This window comes from Polyodon spathula, chromosome 11, assembly GCF_017654505.1.
Source record: "Polyodon spathula isolate WHYD16114869_AA chromosome 11, ASM1765450v1, whole genome shotgun sequence".
NCBI classification, from domain to species: Eukaryota; Metazoa; Chordata; class Actinopteri; order Acipenseriformes; family Polyodontidae; genus Polyodon; species Polyodon spathula.
This window is the reverse complement of record NC_054544.1, coordinates 15,123,625-15,150,974: the sequence shown is the minus strand read 5'-3', so window position 1 is coordinate 15,150,974 and position 27,350 is coordinate 15,123,625. Positions and strand designations below refer to the sequence as shown.

The following is a 27,350-nucleotide window of genomic DNA, read 5'->3' as shown; positions in this document are numbered from 1 at the left end:
GTTCTAGCCCGCACGAAAGTCTAAAGCCAATTTGAATTCATGTCTGTAAAGTGACTTATTATTTGAATAGCCTTCAAGGCATTCCAACTGAAACCAATGGATCTGCAAGTAACAAACATTCTAGTTTGTTCGGGGTATGGGTAAAAAGCAAACAAACAAAAACTAACAAAACAAAAAAGGAACAGGTACAGTGAATAACAAGCACCTGAAGCCAGTATGTTCACTGGTGTTTTGAGATTTTGTGATATAATCTTAAACTTGAAGTTTTAATCAGTGAAGACAAAGAATATAGTTGTATGGCATAATTTTCCCTTGGAGTTATACACTTTACCAAATCCTAAACAGTACCGTATTGTATTCTTTTAAATTTACATGTGTGCAATAAAATCACTAACATACTTGTTACAAAAACTTATAACCTTTTAAATATTACTTTCAAGGAATAAGTAACTGTAAAAGGGACTCTATGCAAGTGGTAAATCCAACATTACAGCTTTATAATTATTTTGATATTGTGGTTTATTATTACAGAAGACAGGATAGCATGATAAATCTTAAAATACAGAATTAGATTATTTGAATTTCACCTTGTGATTGAATCTTGCAGAGACTTGACTTTGATAAATTGGCTTCAAATGTATAACCTTAAATGACCTTTAGAAGTTCCTTGTGAAGCAGCTCTAAGATGATTTATAGATGCTTAGTCTCAACTCAAACACCTTTCTACACTTATATACTTGGTGAGAAGTAGAAAAACTGGAAAATGCTTACAAAAATGTAACACCAAGGAAACATTTTGGAAGAATAAACTACTACTTCTAGAAAAAGGAATTAAGGGACCACCGTTTAATAAAACTTCAAATCAGCCAACCACACAAGTACTGCTACACAGACACTAGGGAACAGCCATACTGATCACTGAACTTGTGTGATGTGCGCAAAATGGCAGAAAATGTGTAAATTATTAGGATGGTCCATATAGCATGGTAACTTATCTATGTCAGAACAAAAATAGATGCTTGGATAGACCTCTGATTTAAGCCTGCAACTCTTATTGGTACAACCAGTGCAATAGTAACTGTGTACTTTCCTTCACGGCTTTATATGGATACTTTAAGAACATGTTACTTTCAACAGTCATATGTTACCTTTTTTGATTTAATAAAACTTATTATATATTGATTTTCAAATACATTGCACTCCCCAAAAAATAGGTAATTGAGAGCTTTACTACCAATATTCAGACATTGGTTAACTTAACAAAATGCAAGTACGGTTACTTTTACGTGATGAAAACATACCGTTTGGCTATCTGGAAAATCCATCTTTATCAATTTATGGGCACATTCTTCAAAGTCCAAGCTGTAAAAATAAAAAGGGAATACTTTAAACATGCCAATTATTAAGTTATGTCATTTTAAAGTAATATTACAAAAACGTAGAACTTATACAGCAACTAATAGTGCAAATTAACTCCTTTTGAAAATATGTAAATAGTGATGGACACCAAATAGCTGGAAGCCCCTTGCTTTGGTCCCTAATTACCATGTTGGCATTCTGAGTTTGTCAGTGTTGAAGGTGCCAGTTAACAGTTCACAGAATATTGTAGTTTATGTATTTATGGTGAAAGGAAAATGGTTTGTCCTGGAGGTACTACTGCTAGTATGTCAAAAATATAAGGCCTATTAAGTTTAAGCTAAAGGTTTTTTGTAGTTTTTTTTTTTTTTTTTTTTTTTAAACACAAACAACTTCACAGTGGAGTGTTGAGAAATAAGTCACATCCTTTCTTTGTGTGTGTGTTTTTGTTTTAGACATTACTTACATTTTTCCAGCAAGGGAAACCAGTGTCAACCATTTTGACATACATAAAGTTAAGTCTAACTTGGTTTCTTGTAAATATTTTATGTAAAATGTCAATGTAAATCTTCAGAGTAAATTTCCCTTCCCACCATAATTATCCCAATCAATCAATAAATCAATCTTTACAAGATACAACAAAAAAGAACACATTACGTACAGTAAAACAAAATATATATATACTTTGATAGTGAAAAAGACAAGGCTACATTAAATACAAGGCTAGGATGTGAAAATTCTAGAACACTATGGATGCATATGTCGTACAGAATCATGAGTTTTAAAAAAAAAGTTAGAAGTAGCAAAGACACAACAGTTAATAACAGATATCAGGCTTACAGAGCATGGAAAGCAAGAGAGAATAAGTGGGTCTTGAGAGCTGACTTAAAGTGAGTGACGGTGGGAGCATCACGCACCAAGGCGGGAGAGAGTTTCAGAGTCGGAGCCATGAAGCTAAACGAGTGTTCTCCAAGTGTGGTGCACTTTTGCTTGGGGATAACAAACAGGCCACAGCTGGAGGATCTCAGCTTGAGGGCAGGGACATAGCAGTCAGCAGGTTGAAGAGGGACTCAAGACCAGTGTGACATAGGGCTGTGGGTGAGCAGGAGAATTTTGAAAGTAATCCTGAATTTTACAGGTAGCCAGTGCAGCTGGGCAAGACACGGGGTGATGTGTTCACGCTTTTTACATCTGGTAAGGATCCTGGCGGTGGCATTCTGAACTAGCTGCAGTTGGTTGATGGCGCGTGCCAGAAGACCAAGATAGAGTTGCAGTAGTCGAGTCAAGAGGACAAATGCATCTCCGGGAGGGAAAGGTAGAGACGGACTTTAGAGATGTTTTGAAGATGGCAGAAGGAAGATTTTACCACGGAGGAGATGTGGGCATCAAAAGGAGAGGTTGTTGTCCAGAAGTACAGTGGGTGAAGGCAACAGCAGACAGTTTCCGAGGTTCAAGGAAGCTATACTTAGACTCTTAAGTTGAGTTTAAGATCCTACGAGGAGATGTTTAATCTGCTTACTGGTTACAGCCCTTTTGAGAGGTTTGGAGAGAAAAGAAATTGGAGATGGGATGGTAATTAGATAAGACAGCCAGGTCAAAGGAGGGTTTTTTGAGTACTGGCGTAACTCAGGCAAGCTTAAGGGCAGCAGAAACCGAGCCTGAATCCAGGAACATGTTGAGAGTATGCACAATGGAAGGAGCAATATGTGAAGAACAAGACGGAAGATTAGTTGGCCAGGTGTCCAAGGGCCACGTGGCAGTAGTTGATTTGAACAGTGGGACAGAGACATCAGTAACGGAGAGAGGAGACAAGGAGGAGAGAGGTGGGGGGGCAACCGGGGGCGAGTCAAAGTAGTCAAGTAGTAAACTGGGGGTGTAGCAGGGAAGCGTATAATAGATGTTGTCAATTTTTTTCCGAAAAGAGGAGAAATCATGACGGGTGAGAGGAGAATGAACTGGAGATGGATCTATGGCTGGATGTAGGACTTGGTCAATGATTTTAAAGAGAACATTGGGTTTACTGTGTCCCATAGTTATGATTTCAGAGAAGTACTTCAACCTGGTAGCAGCAAGCGCACACCTGTTGCCACCGAGATGGTCGGTCCAGATCTGTGAACCGTTAGTCCAGACGACCTCCACTTGCGCTCAAGCTTGCGGCAGGCAGACTTAAGCAATCAAAGTTTGAGGGTGTACCATGGGCAGCTGCACCAGAGCTTTCTTGACTGTTCTGGCTGTAAGCGGGGCAACAGTGTCAATGATCTGAGTAAGAGTGGCATTGTAGAGGCTAACCGCATCGTCAACCAAAGACGGGAGAGTACTAGTTAGAGGGGATGAAGAGACAGATTCTGAGAGTCTCAGAGGATTCAGCAGATTATTGGGACAGAAGGGAACAGTACCAGTAGAGGAGGAAGGATAAAGAAGATTAATATTAGCAATGATTAAGAAATGAAATGAGCAGAGAGAGATATCTGAGACAGAGAGATTGGAGAGGTCAAGACCCCTGGTGATGACCAGATCCAGAGTGTGTCCTTGGGTGTGAGTGGGGACGTTGATAGATTGAAAGTCAAAGACAGTCCAGGAGCATGCTGAAGTCGGTTGGATTGTCAGTAGAAGTGCAGATGAGGGAGAAGAATTCCAAAAACTCAGCAATAAAAGCAGTTATTCTTTGGTGGGCGGTAGATAACAGCAAGGGTGAGGGACATGGGAGAGGGGAGCTTGATGGCGAGATGCTCAAATGAAGGAAAGGCAAGCAAAGAAAAAACAGAGGAAGCGAGCACAGAATTAGCAATAACAGCAGTGCCCCTGCCTCGGCCAGTGAGGGGAGGCTTGTCAAACTAAACTATAAACACTCTAGTCTAGTACAGCACCAAACAGGATATTTTAGTAAAACCACAATCTTAGGAAAATCTGGGCTGAACAAAAGTGCAATAATACATTCACGAAATAAACACATTCCTTACAGTGAATGCACTGGAAATGGAAAATGAAATTATGTTGGGAGTAGGAAAACACACACATTGGGTTACTAAGTTGATGTTAATATTGTACATATTGTAGAGGTGTATATGTTAAAAAAATTAAAACTGAAGTCAAAACAAAATTTCTCTTTAAATCTTAATGTTTCCAGTAGGAAGTTGGATATATGAAACAAAGTAATTAACAGTTTTATTAGGCACTTTAGGTGAAAAAACTCAATACACAGCTTCTATAGATCTCTTAGTTGTGAGTGAATTGGTGATCATGACATAGATCAGACGTACCAGAGCTCTGGACTGGAACAGACTGAAAATGCACAATTACTGAACAAACATACTATTAAGGACCCAAACTGGACAGCTTTAAATGGAATCTTGCTGCATCAGATAGTTAATTAGATAAGATATTTAGCACTTCCACAACACACCCATGAAAATACTTCCCTGCTCCGTTTATCAGTGATGTAAGTTTACAAAGTAAACTTAGCAGCTTTCTCTGACATTTTTGCAAACATACCACACCTCACTGTTAACACACACAGCTCACTGTGCATACTAAAAAGTCAAAATAATGACCAACCTCAGTACACTGTGCACCAACTGTACACAGTGACTTCAATGGAGTTGAATGCAATGCAAACTCATCTTCACATTAATAATTAGATAACAGAAGTAATAATATGTGAAGTGGAAAACTACATCTTCTCAGGAAGTTTCTTTACACATTTTCATTTATCTATTATAGCAATTAGAAGCTTCCCCTTTAAATCACACACCAAAATTTAACATATTTGATTTGGTTATGAATAGAACCGTTTGTTCACAAACCACATATATCAATTGAATATATACCCTGGGTTCTCTAGCAAATTCAAATGTAACCTATTTATTAAATATGTACAACTGAGCCCCTAAGAAAGTAATACTGGGCTAGCAATAAATGTGCTGCCATTATACACAGTTTAGATATTTTAATAGGTCTGCAGAATGACAAAATAATAATGTAGTCTTAAATCCCCACAGGTAAAGAAAAAATGATTAGATGACATTAAACTGCATTGCCTGTGGAGCACTGTGGTATGTCTAATTAATTAGCCATCAGCCACTGACAAGTATGATCTATGAATCTAGTAAATAGCACATTTAAAAAAGTTCTAACATATATCAGAAGCTAACATTCTACTCTTAGATAAAATCATGTACAACTGTGTTTCACCTTTCCAATGTAAGCAAGATTAACATAAAGGTTACAGATTACCAACAGGCCACTGGTAATTTAATTAAATGTGTCTAGTGTTGGGATAGTTTAGAAAATAGGAGGTTCATTGCAAAATACAACAGTACAAAAAAAAAAAAAAAAAACCCACAAACAACCTGTAAAATCAGAAGCAATGAAACCTTTGCCCCTCATTCTAATTAATCTTACATGGGGGGAAAAAAAACTAGAATCAATCATTTGGCGTCATTGACTTTATCAAAGGAAAATGTAAAACACAGAATCATAGTGTGCTAAGTTGGCAGCATTGTTTTGTCAAATTGAAAGCAAACTTCTATTGTTGCTGAACAAAAGGTTCATCCAAGAGTTGACACATTTTTAAGATATTAACCTTGGTCTGTTTATTTCCAACAAGTCACATTTATTTCTCAATAATGCCCACCCAGCTACATTTGAAAACTGTCATGCTTAGATATAATTTAGAAAAAGTCTCATATTTAAAGTTATGTTTGATACACAATTACGTCCATAAGACTATATAAACCTAAGTTTTGATTTATTTCTTAAAGGATAAAAAGGTAGCTTCAGATAAAATAAAGTCAATGGTGAGAGAAATTACTTTCAGTTTCCTTTCATTCGCACTGCTGGCCTACATTGTGCCTGTCAGAGCTAAATTTGGGGCTTCGAGTTTCTGGAGACAAAAGCTGTCCTATGAAGAGGTTAATACCACACACAGGACTACATCTCCCATCATTCATGTTTTAGTGCATGCTGATACCACCTTCACCCAGCTGTTATAATCTAACTGGGACTTTACCAGGCTGCAAACCATCCCGGAACTGACCCCATTTTAAGACTAATTTTAAGCATTACTGGGACTTCACGTCCCTGAAATAATTTTAAATTGTAGTTTCCAGCAACAGAGCAAACCAAGAACCAAAGCAGACAACCCAATCAGTACTTACATCACAGGAGTTAAATGTTAAGTGCACATTTTAGCTAAACATGTGATGATGGTGGTGGATAGTAGTTAGTAAGGGATTATATATATATATATATATATATATATATATATCTATATATATATATATATATATATATATATATATATATATATATATATTCACACACACACACAACCAATAATGTCGCATTTTGTTGAATTACAAATAATTTATGCAGTTTTTCAATGGTTAAACTGAACACCGTTATATGAGGAGGAGGTTAAATGTCAGCAATACTTGCAAAGACAATGTACAAAATGAAATTTACTGGTTGCGTAAGTATTCAGCCCCTTAAGTCAGTACTTAGTAAAGCACCTTTTACTTCACTGTGCTGAGAGGGATAATTTCAAAGCCGCTGATTTTCTTGTACCCTTCTCCTGCTCTGTGCCTCTCTACCACTTTATCCCTGATTTGTTTCGAAAGCTGTATGGTGTTCATGGTTGCTTTGTTGGATCAATATGCGAGTTGCAGCTTGAAAGTCTTTATATACCTGAGGGAAATTATCTAAAAGTTAAATCACTTTAAGTAAACACAGACTGAAACCATTTCACAAATTCTGGTGACCTTTCCAACAAATCACTTGCACTTGAGCTGATTTAGGGCTGAAGTAGCAAAGGGGTGAATAGTTATGCAAACCACTGTGTGTGTGTATGTACGTATATATATAAGGAATGTAAATATCGTTTAATAAAAAAATCTGTTTAAACGATTAAACTCAAACTTCACTGGACAGTCACCCCCTAGTTCAAGCAATAAAAATGACTACACTATATATATATATATATATATATATATATATATATATATATATATATATATATATATATATTATTTTATATAAGCGTCATTTAACTAAAAATTCTTCTAGGCTGCCACGGTTTACACGATCGTACCACAAAGACAGCTTCTTGATCCAGCTTCTGATTTTGTCAGTGAGAGAAGTGACAAATATATCTCGTCCTTGGAGTGATGTGTTAAGAATATTTAAGCTATCAAAAATAGCTGCCAGGAAGCCATGCAAAGCAAGTCATTTAGCACAAGCTTTTCAGGTATTTTTATTTATTTATTTATTTTTTACTGGCAGTAAAAAAAAACATTAATGTACCCGCTTCTTAAACTAAGAAGTTTTTACTTTTATTTAGTATTCACCACTCATTCTTTACACTCCCTTTTCTATTTTGAGGCCCGCTGCTGTGCTCCGCGTACGAACAACAGAAATCGCCAGCTTGAGACTAGTCTGAGAGATGTTTTCAGTTGACTATTCATGCCTAACTCGACGTCATCTGTTGCCAAATAAAAAAAGTTACAGGGAGTGGAGTTGCAGAGTTCAGAGGCAGTGTGTAAAGAGCACATGTTTAATTGGATATATTTACTTTTAAAACATAAAATGCCGGACACATTTGATCAATTTGTTTATATGTTCACCTATGTAAAAACAGTATGCACTTATTTGGTTAACCATTTAACTCACTACATCCCTTATATATATATATATATATATGTATATGTATGCGATATATATATATATATATATATATATATATATATATATATATATATATATACACATACATATACAACACACACACATATATATATATATATATATATATATATATATATATATATATATATATATATATATATATATATATATATAGATAATATAGGTATTAGGTAGGAATTTATGTTTCATGGTGTATTTATGTTTCATGATGACTGGAACCTGACTTATAGTTCTATCTAGCATGCCGCTTGGAAAGGCGACCAAGTTCACCTCAGTCTTGTCATGAATGGTAACTTTTTGTTCTAAATTAATGGAAAGAAACAGGAAATTTTACAGTAAAGCATATCAATCACATTTTGTACGTTTTCCAAACCATGCTTATATTCCCCGCCCCATCCCTTAAAAACATTTTTAGGTACATTTTGTCTATTGTTTTCTTGGTTATTTTGTATTTTATTGTGTTTTCATTGTGTGCAAACACTCTTGAAGCATTCCATTATCATACACTGTAACAATATAGCCTAAAATGTAAACAGATGTATGCCAAGAGGTAAAAACTGCATGTCAACCACAGACAATTCATAGGATATACGCATACACAGTTATTCTGTATATATGTACTCATTGGTATCTGTGGTGATTGGTCAATCAAATGGAGAGATGCAGAAGATGGACAATCTGAATAATAGCTCCTTCAAGCATATACTGCAATCACAGAAACCTAGAACAAGCCAGGGGGTGGATGTCAGCAAGCACCCTGAAGCACTCAATTACATTGGAGAAGTTTGTTCCTTGTTTGTCAAGACATGGCTCTCAAAATTATATTATTTGTTAGCTAAACTGTTAGGATTAGAGTTTTGCAAATTCACCTCCAAAAATGTTGATCTACAGTTACATAATATTTAATTAAATGCAAAGGTTGCCAAACTGGGTAGTCAAATCAATATAAAGCACCTTATACTATTGGTAGTCACATTTCCTTTATAAATAGAAATACCTTCTCCCTCTTCGTTCTCTTCCTCCTCCTCATCATCTTCATCACTGCCGTCTGCATCGTCCCCAGACCCTGAGTCACTGCTGCCTTCATCAAGGATATCTAAACAGCATGATTACAAAATATACACATAGTACATTATTACCACAAAACAAAACTGTTCAAAAATCAAAGCTTCCCAACACAATGTGTATTTACACACATCACTAAAATACTGCTTGTGTGTGACACAGATGAAAAATCCTGAATTGTAATGCTTCTATAAAATGTAGATAGCTACATTCCCAGTGGGTACTGATCTTGATTAATTGCAACAAAACTTTAAAATGGATCTTGACTGAACTCTTCACTGCACAATTACTAGAAAAAAAAAAAAATCTTTAGCTTACCCTTTTTAATTGTTTTATACTTCTCTTCATTTTCCAAGAAATTAGGGTCCATCTTGAAGACATCTGCAAAGTTAAACATTTTGTTGTAAAAATATAATTTCTTTGCAATTATGGATTTTACAGCAGTTGCAATTACCAAAAGGCAATTACCCAAAAAATGCATTTAGAAGAGTATTAAAAAAACATTACATGATATGCTAAAAGTGTTAATGGCATTTAGTGGACCCAGAAGTGCTTTTGCGTATATTATGGTAGTAGTCATTAAAAGCTGAAAAAACCCTACAAACTATAAACTTGAAAGCATCACTGTTAGCATTGTGTAAGAGGAGGAATGCTAACACTGACAATAAGTTGCAAACATGAAGTAAAACTCATCTGTGGGAAACCAGTGAAGTGGTTGTAAAGTATATATTGCTATCACGTCTCCAGCAGAACCCTAAAATACAATTGCCTAAATGTGCCATATTAGGTCAGGGGTCAATGAAAACATCAAGTTAATCTAAAATGTAGTGTTGAGAAGTGCAACAACTCAACTGTTGTACCATGTGCAAAATAAATAAATACAAAATATTAAAAAAGGGGGAGCTTTAACATAAGCAAGTAAAGGCTTTAATAAAAGGCACAAGAGTTTGAGTGTGCACATTTATTAGAGAACCCCATTGCTTCTGTAGTTTTGGTTTGTTCAAACCAATGTAAATTACCAGAATAGGCAAATTAGTGATCGTCTTGTTTTACTGATGACTTTAATAGACCACACATGCAATTAATTTTAAACAGTATGAGAAAAGGAACATATAGGCACAAAGGGTAAAATGCATGTGACGTTTTGGAAGTTGTTCAAGGTGCCTAATTAAAGCAGCGTTTTTTAAACAAGTGTCTATTGTTACTATATTACTGACCGAAAATTGAAATTCTGAAGCCCAGTTTTCATGCAGGCAGGTATTTAAAGGATGTAAGGTTCTAATACATGTGCACACTACTACATGTAGTTCTCAATTTTAACTATTTAGCTACTTACTGAGCACATCCTCTGGGTTGTACTCATCTTCCAAAGGAAGCATATGAGTAAACTGATCCTCTTCTTCGACCAGATCAAGGCCTTCAGGTACTACAGGGTGATCCTTAAAGCCGTCTTTTCGAATTGCAAACATGACTTCTATCATGTACTGGACACGCTTGTCAATCTCAGATTCATGAAGAATGTTGCGTAAGCGTTCAAATATGGCTGCAACACAAAGAAACAGTTAAACTGTGGCATACACTGGGAGTGGCTTACCAGTTTTATCAAAACAGGCTATATTACACTTACCATTAATGCCACGAGGGGACACTTCGGTCAGTTTGAGCCCACACTCTTTCAGAAAACTGATCGCTACTTCCACGCTGTCATCGTTAGGCCGCTCTAAAAGGAGAGTGAGCATTTCCAAGCAGAGAACTTCATGGGCCTTTACAGAAATTAGAAACATTTATTTTATTCACACAACTCAAACCGCACAATAGTAACTACACATTCATAAGATTTATACACCTCCACTGTGTGTGTTTACCAGGAAGCTATTGTAGATCGTATATTCCACAAAGACAATTTAAAATAAAAAAAAAAGATTAAAAAAAAAGAATCAAAAAGCCTCAAGTCAATAAATTCATCAGAAAGTCGTTGCTGCAATCAGGAAAACCCCTCAGGTCTTTTGCAGCCTTGAAGCCAAACAGTTTAATCCCTATTGGTATGCCCATGCGTTTTATTTTAATAAAAAATAATAATGCCAATAACATCAAGAGATTACACTACATCAATAAATCAGACTTACCACATTCTGATTAACGAGGTGGGCCACAAATTTGGATGCTGCCAAGCAAAGTTGCTGAAATAAAAACAAAGTATACATTTCATTGAATTGAAAACTAAAAAGGAGCAGGTATTTTTAGCCAAGCATACAGAAGAATTATATTCTCACTCACCTTATCATTTCTTCTATATCCCTTTCGGAAATTGAGAATTAATCTTTTGAGCATTAGCTCTCCAATCTGCGGAAACTTTGAATTAATAATTGCTACAACTGCCGCATACACATGCGTGAATATTGGAGAGGCATTCTGTGCCTGCAAGACTGACCTGGCTAGCTGACCTCTGGGGAAAAAAAAAACAAACATTCATATTTAACCCTTTGGCACCTTAAAAAAAAATTGTTTTTGTCTTTTCATTTTCCATATTTATATGCAATTCTAAATACTGAATTTCAGTCTTTCAAAAACAGGCCAGTAAGAAAAGCTTAAGCAACCGAATTTAAAAATTTGGTTCATTTGCGACCTTTAGTGCAGTCTCAGGTTGCATTGGATTGTCTGGAGGCCAACATTAAAATGTCCAAACTTAAAAATAAATAAATAAACCATACTGAGAGAACCAGAAATGTGTTCTGGGGTCGACCGGACATCAAACCAGTCAAGGTGACAGTATTACAACAATGTTAAACATAACGAAGAGGCTATATTTTCTATGAAACCACACTGAAACTGCATCTGAATGCAAACAAAATGGAAAGTTTCAGCACTAAGAAATCACTCACCTTCCTCTCACAATGTTCTCTTGTAGAAGTTCATGAATTATATTGGCTATGTTTGAGACATTCACTTTGTTGATGAGACCATTGATTGACTTCTTCAAGGCTTCCCAACTCATTCTCTGATATGCCAGACTGCAATGAAAAAAATGCTTAATAGTACCGCACCACTATTGTTTCACATATGATACAAATGATTATGTAAAAACTGTTGTTTTATAGAATAGATAACACAATACACAACTGAAAGCACGTTATGCTTAATACACACATGACAGTTCATAAATGCAGCACAGCACTGTCCACTGACAGAAACTTATCCTGCATGTTCCTCTCCTGGCTGCACACATTTAAATATAGCCTGCAGTTCTGATTCCTCGGAATTTCCTCCAAGGGACAAGGATAGGTTAGATATATGAGGCAACACCAAATCCTTTAGCAACAGATTGCTAAATCCGTGCCATCCACACATATTCACCTATTTCAGAATCATGCAGTCAGCTGGAGATGTCATTTTCAATTCCCACCCAGAAAAATCAGTCAAGCATTATATTGTATTGAACGCCTCAGGAGTGCTTGCAACAAGATGCATAACATCTGATATCAACCATATTTCACCCCTTCCCACCCAAAGTAGAAATATCATAATAAAAAATGCACTTTTTTTTTAGAAATGTACAAAGGTGTCCAACTTCCATATGCCCTTAAATAAACTTTAGAATTGTACTTCTTGAAAAGTTATCCATAGTTAACACACTGATGTTTCTGGGTATTTACATTCTGTATGGTGTTATATCAAATCAACTGGCTTCTTATTTGTACTAAAGTGATTGTACTTTGTATCTTGATCTTAATTGTACTGTAAAGGGCCGTTCACACAGGTTGGCGGGAATGGAAAACTGCTTTTCTACAGAAGACACAAAGCTTAGTGAAAAAAAAAATATTTCAAGTAACGAGGAGTTGAACATTATATATTTATTTTTGTAAAACCTAATTTTAACCCCCCCCTCCTGCGCACCGCTCTGCGGTGCCGCTTCCCTCTGCGCGTGACCGCCTTCATTGAAAACAATTGCCTTTGCCACGAGTCACTGCCACGCCGCATCCGGTGTGAACGGCCCCTTACTCTTGATATGCATTTTTTGTATACAACTGTAAGTCGCCCTGGGTAAGGGCGTATTCTAAGAAATAAATAATAATTGCAATATGGCTCTAATTTCACCTGTAAGATTTAAACAAACATGTTAGATTCTAATATATTTCAGATTTAATGTATTTTGCATCCTTGAACCTTTTACAACTCAACAGCGTTCAGATTTCCAGAGATTTATTGCCTACCTGCTCTTGTCAGTGATTTGTTCCTGCATCATCCGGAGCTTGGCAGGTGGAATGTAGGCTCCACCTGTCCGAGTCAGGATTGGATCCAGCTCTTCCTTCTTCTTTTTTACTGGAGGCTCTTCAGCAGCAGGGGAGGGCGATCTTCCTCTTCTCTGGAGATCTGCATCCCTCTCTCTGCTGGGACGGCGATCACGGACCCTCTCTCTGCTGTGGTTGTGTGTCCTCTCCCTCTCTCGTTCCCTCTCTCTGTCCCTATCAGGATATCGTTCCCTCTCCCTCTCTCTAAATATGGAACCAAAAAAATGTAAATATAGACATAACCCAAAGCCTGAATGCTACTTCAGAGAAAGTGGTAAATACTAATCTGTACTAAAAATAGTTTTCATTTTGATTTTGAAATTCTAGGTGTTCATTACACAGTATGTATTTTAGAGGTAACTGCCAATAGAAGTTACATATATGTGGCAGACTGAAAACTTAACTCACTTCTGAAGGCCACTAATAGAGTGATTATTATTATTATTATTATTATTAAGAACAACTGTATTCAGAATCAGTCATAGTTTTGTTGTATAACAAAGGAGACCAAAATATAAATGTTTGTTAACGGGTTAATTTATTTTAAGCTTTCTACAAAAATTATATACAATTATTCATGGAATATTTATGTAACAACATTGTGGAATGATTGTTTAATTTCAGTGAACCTGTGGGTGTTTGACAGCATGTATAAATAGCTTCACAAAACAAAACAAGGCGTTACAAGTTGGATGCTGTTAATGGGACATGTTGCACTGCTTCTGGGATAGCAATTTAGGAATGTCAGGCTTTATTTTTAATGTTGCCAGTCACATAACAGCTTGAAGATTACCATCAGAAATCTGATTGCAACGTTTTGATTTATTGAGATCGAGTACCGAAAAGGCATGCTCACAAAGGAAAGTGCTTCCAAACAGACTACTTCATGGCCCTCTGTCGCATTTTTGGAAATTTCTCAAAATCCAGGCAATTGTAGAAATTGAGGAGATTTCCTTCATGGAATTTGCTGCGAAGATTGTTACACCATTGCAGGTCGATAAGTTCAAGTTGAATACTTGATTCCACAGCTTGTGGATCACATGAAAATGGGTCAGCAAACAACTTCAGTTTGTCTTTATCCCTCCAAAAGTCTGAGAATCGCTGCCGAAATGAACGCTGAAGCTTCTCCATGACTTCAGAATAGGGCACAGAGTCACAGTTATGATCAAAAAACATCTACTGGTAGGTAGGAAAGCGAGAGGTCACCTTGTTGCATTTGCATATGGAATAGCTTCAGTTTAGTTTCCAATGTTGTGATCTCGTTGGCGAGGTCAGAAATAGGTTGTTCCTTTCCTTGAAGATGGACATTCAGATCGTTCAGATGGGCAGTGAGGTCAGTAAGGAAAGCAAGAGCACAGAGCCACTTACCATCCACCATCCATCATACAGGTCTTTCTTTCTGTCAGAAAAGCTCTGATCCACACCAGCAGCACCACAAACCTTTTCAAAACTTTACCTCTGCTGAGCCACTGGACTGCGGTATGATGAAGCAGATCACCATAATCAGCATCAACTTCTTCTATATATATAAAATAAAAAAGCTTGAAATTGATGGTGGTTGTGTCCCCGAGATTTTATAAACCTCAAACAATTGCCATCTGAGTTGTGTCTGAACAATCAGTCCACTGCCAGGAAGAAATATACAACATTTTTTTTGCCACATTTTTCAATTGACACAAAACATCTCCCAGTTCTGACACATGCTGCTGCACAGTCATACGATTCAAAGTGACATGTTTAAAGTTCACAGCTTGAGCAGGACAGTTTTTCGCATGCTATTATCACAAAATCCCCATCACTAAATGGTCGAGATGTCTTAGCAATTAATGAAGCTATTTCATAGCTCACCTCTGTAGCACTTTTAGTTTCTTTCTGAAGACATCTTGCTGAGCAGACAGCTGTCGAAAATCTGCAATTTTTTTGATTTCGCAGTTCGCCTGTGTACTCAATGTTTTTCAGTCCAAGTTTCGTTGAATTTCCGATGTTCATTATCAATTTGTCGCTTTTTTATTCCAGCAATAACTCATACAAATGAAATATGAAACAATATTTTAAAGAAACGTACTAACAGTCAACTTCAACAATACGTCAGTATACCGCTGGCACCAATCTAGCATAGCAAATTCCATGCCTTGATTGGATTACCTGTCATTTTTGCACAGATGTACACCCTGAAGAACGACTGCACGCAATATGAATGTAAAAATCAAACTTCAGACATGAACCAATCACGATGAGTAGTTCTCCTTTTAGCCACTGCCTCCGTTGGTAAGGAAATAGCAGTTGTGTATATTTGAACACAGAAAGTAGACCCATTAATCTGCGTTATTACGAATAAACACGCTGTTCTGTAAAATTGGTAAGTCAAATTATTTTGTGGAAAATTATATTTTAAATGAGATCAAGTACTGTGTGCCTCTCTGTGGGCCAGACATGGCCTGCGGGCCTTATGTTGTGCATCACTGGTATAGATTTAAAGTTTAAAGAATGGGTCACCTTGGGTTTTCATCTCTCTCACTGTATCTGCCTGTGCCAGGACGCCCACGGTCGTACCGCCTATCATACCGCTCTTCATCACGATCTTCATCACGGTCTGGTGGGGACCTAGACCTCCGGCGATCGCCATCCCTGGAGGAAAACAAAATGTGACAATACAATAAAAACAATGTATTGTTATTGGCACAAAAAACTGACAAAATGTCCTTAAGTTTTGAATGCACCTCTGCATCTGAAATGCAATAGGCACGTACAGTATTGTGTATTGAGGGCATGTGATAGTAATGATAGTACGACTACTACTAATAATAATAATATGCTCTAAATACACTGTTCACCATATACAGTAATAGTCAACTGTAAATCCTTAATTAGTTTTTCTAAATATACCAAGACAGTAATTTGGTTAACTACAAATAGCTATTTTTTGTATACAGCAGCTTTCCCCTTGAAGCACATTTTATTTAAACACAAGAGAAACCAATCTGACTGAAAATTCAGCAGGGAGTCATGAAAAATGAATTTAAACTGGGTTATTATGTACCTGTGTTCTGGAGAGGGGCTTTTGCATCTGTCTCTTCCTTCCTCATTGAAATTATGCTGAATCAAAGAAAAAGACAAGCAGAACATAAAAATAAAAGTAAAAAGCAACACATTTGTCATTATTTAAAATATACTTAAAACAGCATTATTCCTGAAGCACAAAGACAAGGCTATTAAAATATATTAGAATGTGTATGTTAGTAATATGAACAGCAGGACAGAAACATACCAAAAATTAATTATCCTGCCAAACTGCAATCAGTTAAACATGATAAACTGCTGATACTATAAAAGATGCAAGCACATGCAACATTAGATCCTTACATTTTCTGTATCTCTAACCCTAGTGTTTCAGTACTAGTCTGCATTGGGGTATATCAAACGTTTTAGGTCATTTTTTACAATGCTCACTAATATATCCTTATAAAAAATGTAAATGACAACATTTTGTCTAATGACAAAAGGTATGTAGCTAGTATAGTTTGTGATGTGGTTAAAAAGAAAAAAGAATCATACTATAAAACAAGAATTTAGTAGGCCAGTATAGCTTCCTAAATTAAAACACAATTCTCTGAGTGAACTGAGAAATTCCAAGAATCTGATGAGAATTAATAGACTTCATTGACTTGAAGCCCAGGGGACATTAATCTGTACTGTGTAATATATGTGCAGTGATTCAGTGACAGCTAGAGTCAAGTTAACTCATTTTCATCTCACTGGGACGAGGTGCTTTCATGTTGCGTGAAGCAGTGTAATGTACCTAAATGATTAAATAAATGAAAAACCCAATTAATAAAAGGGCAGGAAAAAAAGGCCAGAATACACTTTCATTACAATACAATCATACAGGAAATTACCAGTAAATAGCCAATAACGGTTATATGGTCAGGATAGAAGTATTGTATTAATGTTACTCAGTTTACTCCTGACCGTTTTTAAAACAGACATAGGCTTTAATAATATATACAGTGCCTTGCAAAAGTATTCAGACCCCTGACCAATTCTCTCATATTACTGAATTACAAATGGTACATTGAAATTTCGATCGGTTCGATATTTTAAAACACTTATATTCAAAATCAATTATTGTAAGGTGACATTGGTTTTATGTTGGGAAATATTTTTAAGAAAAATAAAAAACTGAAATATCTTGCTTGCATAAGTATTCAACCCCCACACATTAATATTTGGTAGAGCCACCTTTCGCTGCAATAACAGTTTTAAGTCTTTTGGGGTAAGTATGTACCAGCTTTGCACACAGTGTCAGAGTGATTTTGGCCCATTCTTCTTGGCAGATTTGCTCCAGGTTGTTCAGGTTGGTTGGACAACGCTTGTGGACCACAATTTTCAAATAGTGCCACAGATTCTCATGAGACTGAGATCAGGACTTTGACTGGGCCACTGTAGGACATTCACCTTTTTGTTCTTGAGCCACTCCAATGTTGCTTTGGCCATGTGCTTGGGATTATTGTCCTGCTGAAAGGTGAATTTCCTCCCAAGCTTCAGTTTTTTAGCGGACTGAAGCAGATTCTCTTGTAGTATTTTCTTGTATTTTGCTCCATCTATTCTTCCTTCAATTGTAACAAGATGCCCAGTCCCTGCTGATGAGAAGCATCCCCACAGCATGATGCTGCCACCACCATACTTCACTGTAGGGATGGTGTATCCTGAGGAATGGGCAGTGTTAGGTTTGCGCCACACATAGCGCTTTGCATTTTGGCCAAAAAGCTCTATCTTGGTCTCATCTGACCACAAAACCTTTTCCCACATCGCAGCTGGGTCACTCTCATGCTTTCTGGCAAACTCCAGATGTGCTTTCAGATGGTACTTTTTGAGTAACAGCTTCTTTTTTGCCACCCTCCCATACAGGCCAGTGTTATGCAGAGCTCTTGATATGGTTGACTGGTGCACCATTACTCCACTCCCAGCCACTGAAATTTGTAGCTCCTTCAAAGTATTTGTTGGCCTCTCTGTGGCTTCTCTCACAAGTATCCTTCTTGTCTGAGTGCTGAGTTTTGAGGGACGGCCTTTTCTTGGCAGTGCCTGGGTGGTGTGATGCAGCTTTCACTTCCTGATTATTGATCCAACTGTGCTCACTGGGATATCCAAACACTTGGATATTATTTTGTACCCTTTCCCTAATCTATGCATTTGTACTACTTTATCTCTACCTTTTGTAGAATGCTCTTTGGTCTTCATTTTCCTTCAGATCCACAGCCTTACCAATGATCCTTCAACCGTGGGGTTTTATCCAGAAAATGTGACAGCAACTTTAATGGTTCACAGGTGGAAGCCAATGGTAAGGTAACTGTGTCCTCGTTAGGGCAATTTCTTTTATCGGTGCAAACTGGGAGCTTCCACAGCACAGGGGTTAAATACTTATGCAAGCAAGATATTTCAGTTTTTCATTTTTCTTAAAAATATTTCCCAACATAAAACCAATGTCACCTTACAATAATTGATTCTGAGTTTCAGTGTTTAAAAATAAAATATCAAACGGAACGAAATTTCAATGTACCATTTGTAATTCGGTAATATGAGAGAATTGATCAGGGGTCTGAATACTTCTGCAAGCCACTGTGTGTGTGTATGTGTGTGTGTATATATAGTGATCTTTACAACAAGTAGAATGTTTTACATTAAACTGACGAAGGCACAAGGTTGAATCATTTGTCTAATTTAGTTCCGTATAAGTTTTATCATATGTGTTTTTAAAGTTATAAATAAATGTATTTTTAATTTAAAAACAAAATGCTATCATAATCCAAGATGGTGATCCCACAGTAGATTATTATTATTTTTTATAAACAAGTGCATAATGAACTAAGGAAGGCGACACTTACTGTGATTTGTGACACTCTGCTTTTCATTTTCCGCGCCCCACCAGCACTGGCTGAACTCTCTCTGCTACTGTCACTGTCTGAGCTGCTGGAACTGTCACTACCGCTATCGCTGTCGTCGCCCCCTGAAGCACACCCCCCTTTCCCTTGAGGAAGGCTTTCCTTACTTCTGTCGTCTGGGCTCTTCTCAGCATCTGAGGGCTCTGCTAGACAGACACAACATACATTTAACCAGTCTAGCATTTTTAAATTTTACTTATAACACCGCTCCTGTATTTCACAAAGATTACAGTTGAAATAAAATGATAATTATCTCAGACTTAAATGAAAGCTCCACATGGGAATAAGGTGCAAAATGTGAGGCCCTGCTGATTTATTTAATTAATCACCTCCATCTGGCTGTAATTTCTTTACAGGTTATCTCGCAGGGAGAGGCACAAAAAGTGATGTATAGCTGTCAATTCTGTTTTGACCAACAGAGCTGAAAGTGAGATTTATGCGAGTTAAATCGCCCACATCAGATGTTTTACTTGCAGTATTTCAATCATGGAAAGTCAAGATCCTGCTTCCATAGCTACTGATCGCCTACTTTACATGATGTGTAAAAAAAAGAAAAAAAAAAGGAATATTAATAAGACAAATATTAACATGAGATGCACTCTTATTTACAAAAAAAAAAAACATTTGTAGAACTGCAAGCAGCTTTGTCACATTACACACAACACATACCTTGATCCATCAATACACAATGAATAACTACAGTATTGTGATAGTTTTCATAATGAAACAAACCCCCTTAAAACCCATAATTGAACAGTGTGTGACCACCACTTGCTTTGAAGGTTATCTCTCTTTACTACATACATGAAAACAATGTAAATTGCTTAATGTAGGCCAATATTAGTGTAATCCAGGTCTGTGAATCTAGACAGTAAAAGTAAAGTCAGGTTCAGCTCAGTTAAAATCTATATACATTTTATATAATCTCATGAAGAAAATCAATCTTAGTCTTATAGGTGAAACAAGAATATCATTAGCACAATATTTTGCACTCTGGCACTTTTAGTATACCCTTGCCTGGGAGACACGTACAGAACAGGTTGCAATAGGTCAGCACAACTTTTTTTCTAAATCATTAATCATGAAAGTAACATATCTTCACCATTGAAAGCTGCAATAATAGCTTACATGGTTTTTGATAAGACCACTGTGACAAACAGCAATTTCTTAAAACGGAGATGATTTGGACTGGAGTTATTTAAAGAAAGTGTACCGTGGCCTTGACTTTAAGGCTATTTAAAATGTCACAAGTACTATGACATGAAAGAAACATTTGTGGTATTCTGATATACAGAACCAAGCTTTTTCAAGTATAGACTTAAGTCATACTTAAGCAAATGCTTTCATTTTACTAAATATATTCAAGAGCTGTACATTTTTAGGAACACACTGGGCCTCATTCGGCTGGCACTGGGGTCGATACCATCTGCATACCTGCTTTTACTTCTGTACAAATAATTCTGTACCTTCACAGCGTAACCGGTTTGCACTTTTCTGTGCAAAATGATTCTTTGTCTAGCTACAATACATTATACAGTAGGCTATGTACAGTATAGTTACTCCTAGTTATTATTACCTGTGCATTTCATGCAATTGGTGTCTGCGAGATCCACATTGTAAAACACGTGAACGGCATTTCAAAGTACAGAAATGCGTTGATCACTGAAATATGCCACCTGGTCTAAATGCCAACATACTTTGTTGTATTCACAGTTCCATTAATGTAGCCTAAGGACTGCAGACTGATCTAATCAATGATGGATTAAAAAAAAAAAAAAAAAAAAAAAAGCATAGGCTACTATACTGCAAAAGCAAAATGCTTTTTATATATACTGTACAGCTATGATGGTGTCTAGGTAGGATTGTTTATAACTTTTTTATTTTTGCAATTCTGCCTTACAAACGGCGTTATAGAGTATTTAACACACACACACACACACACACACACACACACATATATATATATATATATATATATATATATATATATATACACACACACACACACACACACACACACACACACACACATAGTAAAATCAAGAACTAACAACTATGCATCTCCATATCTGCTCATTCCTTCATAGTCAGTTGCCCCTATGTCTTAATTTCGTTAAGATGTGCCTTACCTTCCGCGATAAGGCACGTCTTAACATGCTAACGATTTCCATAGCACTCATCTTAATAAGCGGCATTCACATTAGTAAATACCAACTCATTTACAGTTTTAAATCATGTGTTACGGGATTACATTAACAGGCTTCTTATGGCTATTTTTAAGATCCTTTTGTAAACAAGGCCATTATGTTACATGCCATGAATCTGTATACCCCTGTACCTTAATTATAACCAACCACATGTATCTACATAAAAATAAAAAAAGCTCCATACATGACTCAAAAATAACACACAAAACAATAATCACAATGATCAATTCAACAGAAATGGAAGCGACATGTGAATTCCAATGTCTTAAAGCATCACTTGGTAATATAGGATTAAAGGGATTTCTGTCACTCCCTAGTGAAAAAAAAAAAGCCTGGTTCCTGGCTGTTACGAGAATCATACAATTTTGGATATGGCGACAACTAAAATAATGTTTACTGTATTAACCTTTTTTATCTTTGCCCCTGTCATGCTCCTCTTCCTCAGATGAGCTCCCACTCCGACTTCTTGAAGGCTTGTCCATATTGCTTGAACCGGATGGCTGTGTACAACAGAAAAGGAAAAGAGTTAGCATTCAGCCACTTACAGTATACATTCTGAAGTTAAATAATTGTATTCGTACAATGCACAACAAACTTCTTGGAGATTTCAAATTTTAATGGTGTCCATTTGGGCAGTGTATGGAAAGACATAAAAATACTATTCTGACTAGGAAGGACTAAAGTACAAAAAGGTCAGCTGCACCCTACAAAAAATAAAAAATAAAATAAAAAATCAGGACCTACAATATAATTCAGCAATATATTTTTTTAAGTATATCATTATTTCTCTTAATTGAATGAAGCGACACAATTGCTATAAGAACCAAATAAAAATATAATAGGGCAACTCAAAAAATAACAGACGCTGTTCACTGCAAAAATAAAATGCATGCTTTATGATGCACCTTTTTGGCAAAACCACCATTGGTGGAAGCAAGCTCCAGGTAAGTAAACCTTTTATTTTTTTTTTTTAAACCTGGGGATGCTTGGGTTTTAGCGTCAATACTCTTCAGCACTGATTAGGTTTATTTTAGAACTAGTGTAGTTGCTGCAATAACATTAAACTCACAGGGGATGAAATTTCAATGTAACATGGTTTTGTATTTCTCTTTAGCGCTAATTATATAAGAATATCAGATATTTATTTATATGTATCTATTGATACGGAAACATAAAAATGTCTAATAGCGAGAACAGTGCTGAAAAGATTCAATATGACATCTGTCAGCTCAGGTGCAATGGCAAATATGGCCTAAATGTACATCTTCTAAGCTCTTTTTTTAAATATAAGCAATGTTTATGTAAAAAAAAAAAGATATTGTACAAAAACAGCATAGTCAAATAAATAGGTAGTCAAATAAAAAGCATGTCTGTAGAACATAAAAAGGGGACTGTCAAAGGATTCTGAGAAAGTTCACACATTAACATAATAAAGAATACAATAAATGTACTGTAACATTCGATATATTATATATATATATTATATATATATTCGAGTAAATAGCGATATATATTATGATACAGTAGATAAGCCGGATTCTTACACAATTTACTACTTAATGAAAACTTAAACTTGGTATTTGATCATTTCTGTCAAAAGAAAGACTGCATAAAAACATATTTAAACACAATCCAATGTAATATTTTTTCACGCATTACTGCGAACTATGCTTTACCCGTACTTTGAAAATACATGCATACCGCTACTTAGGAACAGAGCCACTGTGATTCATGGAATGGTAAAAGACACACTTGAGTGGACCGTTCACAACCTCAATTTTGACATTTGTATTCGACTTCAGCCAACAGTACTGTACATAAACACACTTCAAGAAAGGTGCCACTCACTGGTCTTTCTTAGTTTATTTATTATTAGGTCAATAATAATGTAACATGCCAATTCAAAACAATCCCAGCAACATGTTTATTAAAGTACCTTCGCCCAAAATATTGCATTGCACTCCATCACTTTACTTGTACAAACATTCGTCTTTTGATTGTTTATTTTTTATTTTGAAAAAAATAAACAAATAAAAAAATAAATCCTAGTACACTGATGCTTTGATTTAGATTGTTAAGAGTTTCATTGTACCGAAGTCTTTTTAAGCCTTCTTAAAGTTTTAGTTAAGTTTGAAAATTAATTAACTAATACTATTACGAACAAGTCTCACAAGATATTTTCATATAATTATCAATTTACTGAATACGTTATTTGTCCGCACAACAAACAATAATTTGTCTAAATTTAGGGTTACGTTACCATAAATAATAATCGGTAAATAATAATTTGTAAAAGTTAACGTAGGCGTCTGGGATATACGTATCACGTATAATCAGATGCCTAAAAACCTACACCGATTTGATTTCCCAATTGAATTTTAAAGTAAACGTAAATAATACTTAAGAAAAGCGCTGTGTGAGCGATCAGACTTGACAGCAAAATCATGAAGGCCTGTTATCTGTTCTGCACGAGTATAGCCAGTATAACAAGCTTACAAACAGCGCGATAAACCACTAAAATCACTATATATTGTTATATCAGCACTTGAATATTGACGCAATAACACTGGTTTTATCAAACATTTGATGAAACACTTTGTAATACCTGCTTTTCAGTGGTGGAATGTATTCTCGTTTCGATTACGAGTTGATTTGATTCTGCCTCCATGTTTCCTGACATCGCAACACACGTTCTACGGAAACGTAATGAGGACAAAATGGGTAGACAGCAAGTCATTTGCAAGGCTAAATATTGGCGAATAAGAAAACCCGAAATTTGAAAACCCACGGTTTGTTTGGATGTTTGGATATTAGTTTCTCACGGGTTCACCCAGCCATATATACATAGAGTACGATGTCAGGCAATTAGACCAGAAGAGCACTCCTGAACTCCAGGGAAAGCAGCTTAAGAAGAACTATCCAAAAAAAAAAAAAAAAAGTATTTTATTATTTGCAACAAGAACCACTTAATTATTCAAGTGGAAAGTAAAAAAGCGTAGGCTATAAATTTATGGACAACTTTTGTTCAAGTTTAATGAAATTCATGTTTCTAAGAAAATAGCCAACCTTTCCTGTCACTAGTGATATAAATCTCCTGCCGGGGACAATAGAACTTATGTTTAAGGTTTGCCTGAAACTGTATTGGTTCTGGGGCACCTTTCTACTGCCAAGATATAAGCAGATCAGAATTTAGTTCCAGAACAGCGAGTTCCTTTAGCTTTTGTTCTTCTGAGTGCACAGGATGGTGTTCTCTCCTGTCCACTCCACTATTTCAGATATATAGATATGAAGAAAATATTCTATAGAGGGTCTTTAGCAGGGTGACTTCAGGTAAAGAAGAAATACTTACAGTGCACCCTCCAGCATCATCAGTCTTGCAGTTTATGCTTATATAACAAAACATTCTCTATTGAAAAGAAGAGAACATGAGCAAGTTTTACATTGTTGAGCTGGCACTAATGATAAATCTTGCGACTACTTTTGTGTCAGGCAGCACACTCCCAAAGGATATACTATAGATGGGGTATGGAGCTGAAAATAAAGATAGTTTGAGTGAATTAATGGAGATGAAAAGACAGGAAATTATTTTGGAATGTGGAATACACATAATACAATTTTACAAATAATGTTTTTTTTGTTTTTTTTTTAAAGAAAATATAAATTGTATATGTTTAGTAAATAAGTTTTGATCATAATTACAAATATTTAAAAATATAAAAAATTGCTACAGCCTTCTGAATTTATCACAGCTTTTGGTATACTGTCATAGCATTTACATAATATTTCTCAGTCCATCAACAGATCAGTTTCAACTGCTCAATACGGGACGAGTGTAGTAAATCCAACAATGATTCAAAACTGGACTATGGGCAAAGAACATCCAACTCAATGTTTATTACAAGCTTAATTTACAGATTCCTTGCATATACTAGAGGATTCAAACCTGGTTATTGCAATTAACAAGCAGGCCCCAGCTACAGTATATATTTAGTCATCATTTATTATTTATTTTGAAATATTTATACATGGAAACTCCCCAGAGATGTCAAGAGAGACACGATGTTGAAAAATTAACATATTTTGCCTGGCAGCATGAAATAAAACTACAATGTAATTGTAATGAGTACTGGATTTCAGTGGAATCTATCCACTCTACCAACAAAGAAATAGAATGGATTGAATAGGAAACTGATCTTATTAAGGAAGATCTTCGGAATACTTACCAACCAAAAAGGACTGACCAATAGTGGACAAGGACGGGGAGTATTAAGAAAAATAAGACAGTTCACAGATGTTGAATAGACTTTTTAACTTTGAACACATTTTTATGTACCTAAAGTAATAGTTTACTGGTTTGGCTCTGTGTTGAAATAAGCAGGTTTAATCCTTCCGTGGTTCTTCACAACAATAAAATGCACAGATTTGTATTTTTTTCTTCATTTAAATTTACATTTACACTAGAATTATTTATTTTTTTTTGTTTAAGTCTCCACAGTTTAAATAAATCAATAGGGTGGTACAAGCCACATTTACTGCAAGCCAAGCTCATTAACATAGGTGTCTGTGTTAGGAGATACAAGGATGAAAGAAAATTACGGTAATTATAACGAGGCAACAGTGTTGTTAATGAGAGAGCAAGGTATTGAAAAAGTAAGTGTGTTACCCAGCTCTTTAAGAATTTATTGCCTTAAGCTTTAGTAAGTGATGTTTAAAATAAGCATAACTGTATATAGTTTAAGGCAGGCACCCAGTATTAAAGTTTAATTGCCAAACAAAAGATAAACCATGTTTTAAGGAAATCAGCAAATTAAAGGCTTTATGATCATCAAGTTATTAATTATGTATCCAGCTAGTTAATACACATTACAGATTTGACTTTACATTTTCTAGCGTTTCCCAAAAGGTTTGTGAGTTTTTTTTTTTCTTGCTGGCACACAGCCGACCATCTGTTTATAAAAACAGACAGTGAGATGTTGTTAGTGAAAATCACTGAGTCGCTGAAGAATGCTTTAAACAGACCCTGTGTGAATGTTGAGTTCCAAAGAGTGGTAATGCAATGCTGGAGGTAGGGGCGTAAAACTGCTGTAAAAGAAAATATTTTCTTATCACTCATGTAAATGTGTGATATAATATTTTCTAAAGATAAGTTATGGTTATTGATTCAAAATAAATTAAATAATTAGTGTGTAAAAAAGGTCTATTTTTTTATTTACAGGACAATACCAATTATGAAACATGACTCAGAGAATTATAGAATAATGTAATGTTATTTATGATACAGAAAGTCTAAAAAGTCACTTGATCTCAACATGGTAACTATATTTATACATTCAACCTAAACATGTATATAGATCTACTGTACAATTATGAAGTCAGTACCGCAAATGTAAAATGTGATAACTTTTTTTACCCATAGTGCAGGAGACCAATAAACTTGTGGTGCAGTAAACTAAATGTTCTTTACTAAAATAACAAGCTTTTAATGGAATAACACTATTAGTGGATTTTTTTACATTGCATTGCTTTTTAAAAAGAACGAAGTGGTGTTTTCTGTTACCATACTGATAATATATATATATATATATATATATATATATATATATATATATATATATATATATATATATATAGTACCGTAGTTGAAAAAATTGATTAACATTTTAAAATACAATATTGGTAATAATTAAACACAACAAGGACACCTTCCCCGAGGTTTTAATCAGGATGGTATAGAGACACGACCCACCTTACTTCTTTATGCAGGGGAGCATGCTAGTATATATGTTTTATAT

At 35.6% G+C, this 27,350-nt stretch overlaps 1 protein-coding gene across 1 annotated transcript in view; it reads right to left on the bottom strand.

Annotated features, from left to right (window-relative positions):
* Positions 1 to 24,245, bottom strand: part of LOC121323256 (pre-mRNA-splicing factor CWC22 homolog) — a 35,816-nt gene extending 11,571 nt beyond the window's left edge. The window contains exons 1-15 of the mRNA XM_041264208.1: positions 24,164 to 24,245; positions 21,965 to 22,058; positions 19,295 to 19,497; positions 16,453 to 16,508; positions 15,909 to 16,040; positions 13,335 to 13,616; positions 12,006 to 12,134; positions 11,401 to 11,569; positions 11,250 to 11,303; positions 10,751 to 10,886; positions 10,460 to 10,666; positions 9,442 to 9,504; positions 9,056 to 9,154; positions 8,283 to 8,360; positions 1,302 to 1,384 (exon numbers count right to left, since the gene is read on the bottom strand). Of these exons, the coding sequence (XP_041120142.1) occupies positions 1,302 to 1,384; positions 8,283 to 8,360; positions 9,056 to 9,154; positions 9,442 to 9,504; positions 10,460 to 10,666; positions 10,751 to 10,886; positions 11,250 to 11,303; positions 11,401 to 11,569; positions 12,006 to 12,134; positions 13,335 to 13,616; positions 15,909 to 16,040; positions 16,453 to 16,508; positions 19,295 to 19,497; positions 21,965 to 22,058; positions 24,164 to 24,238 (1,860 nt within the window). The 5' untranslated portion in view covers positions 24,239 to 24,245. The remainder of the gene's footprint in view (positions 1 to 1,301; positions 1,385 to 8,282; positions 8,361 to 9,055; positions 9,155 to 9,441; positions 9,505 to 10,459; positions 10,667 to 10,750; positions 10,887 to 11,249; positions 11,304 to 11,400; positions 11,570 to 12,005; positions 12,135 to 13,334; positions 13,617 to 15,908; positions 16,041 to 16,452; positions 16,509 to 19,294; positions 19,498 to 21,964; positions 22,059 to 24,163) is intronic.
* Between the last annotated feature and the right edge of the window lie 3,105 nt (positions 24,246 to 27,350).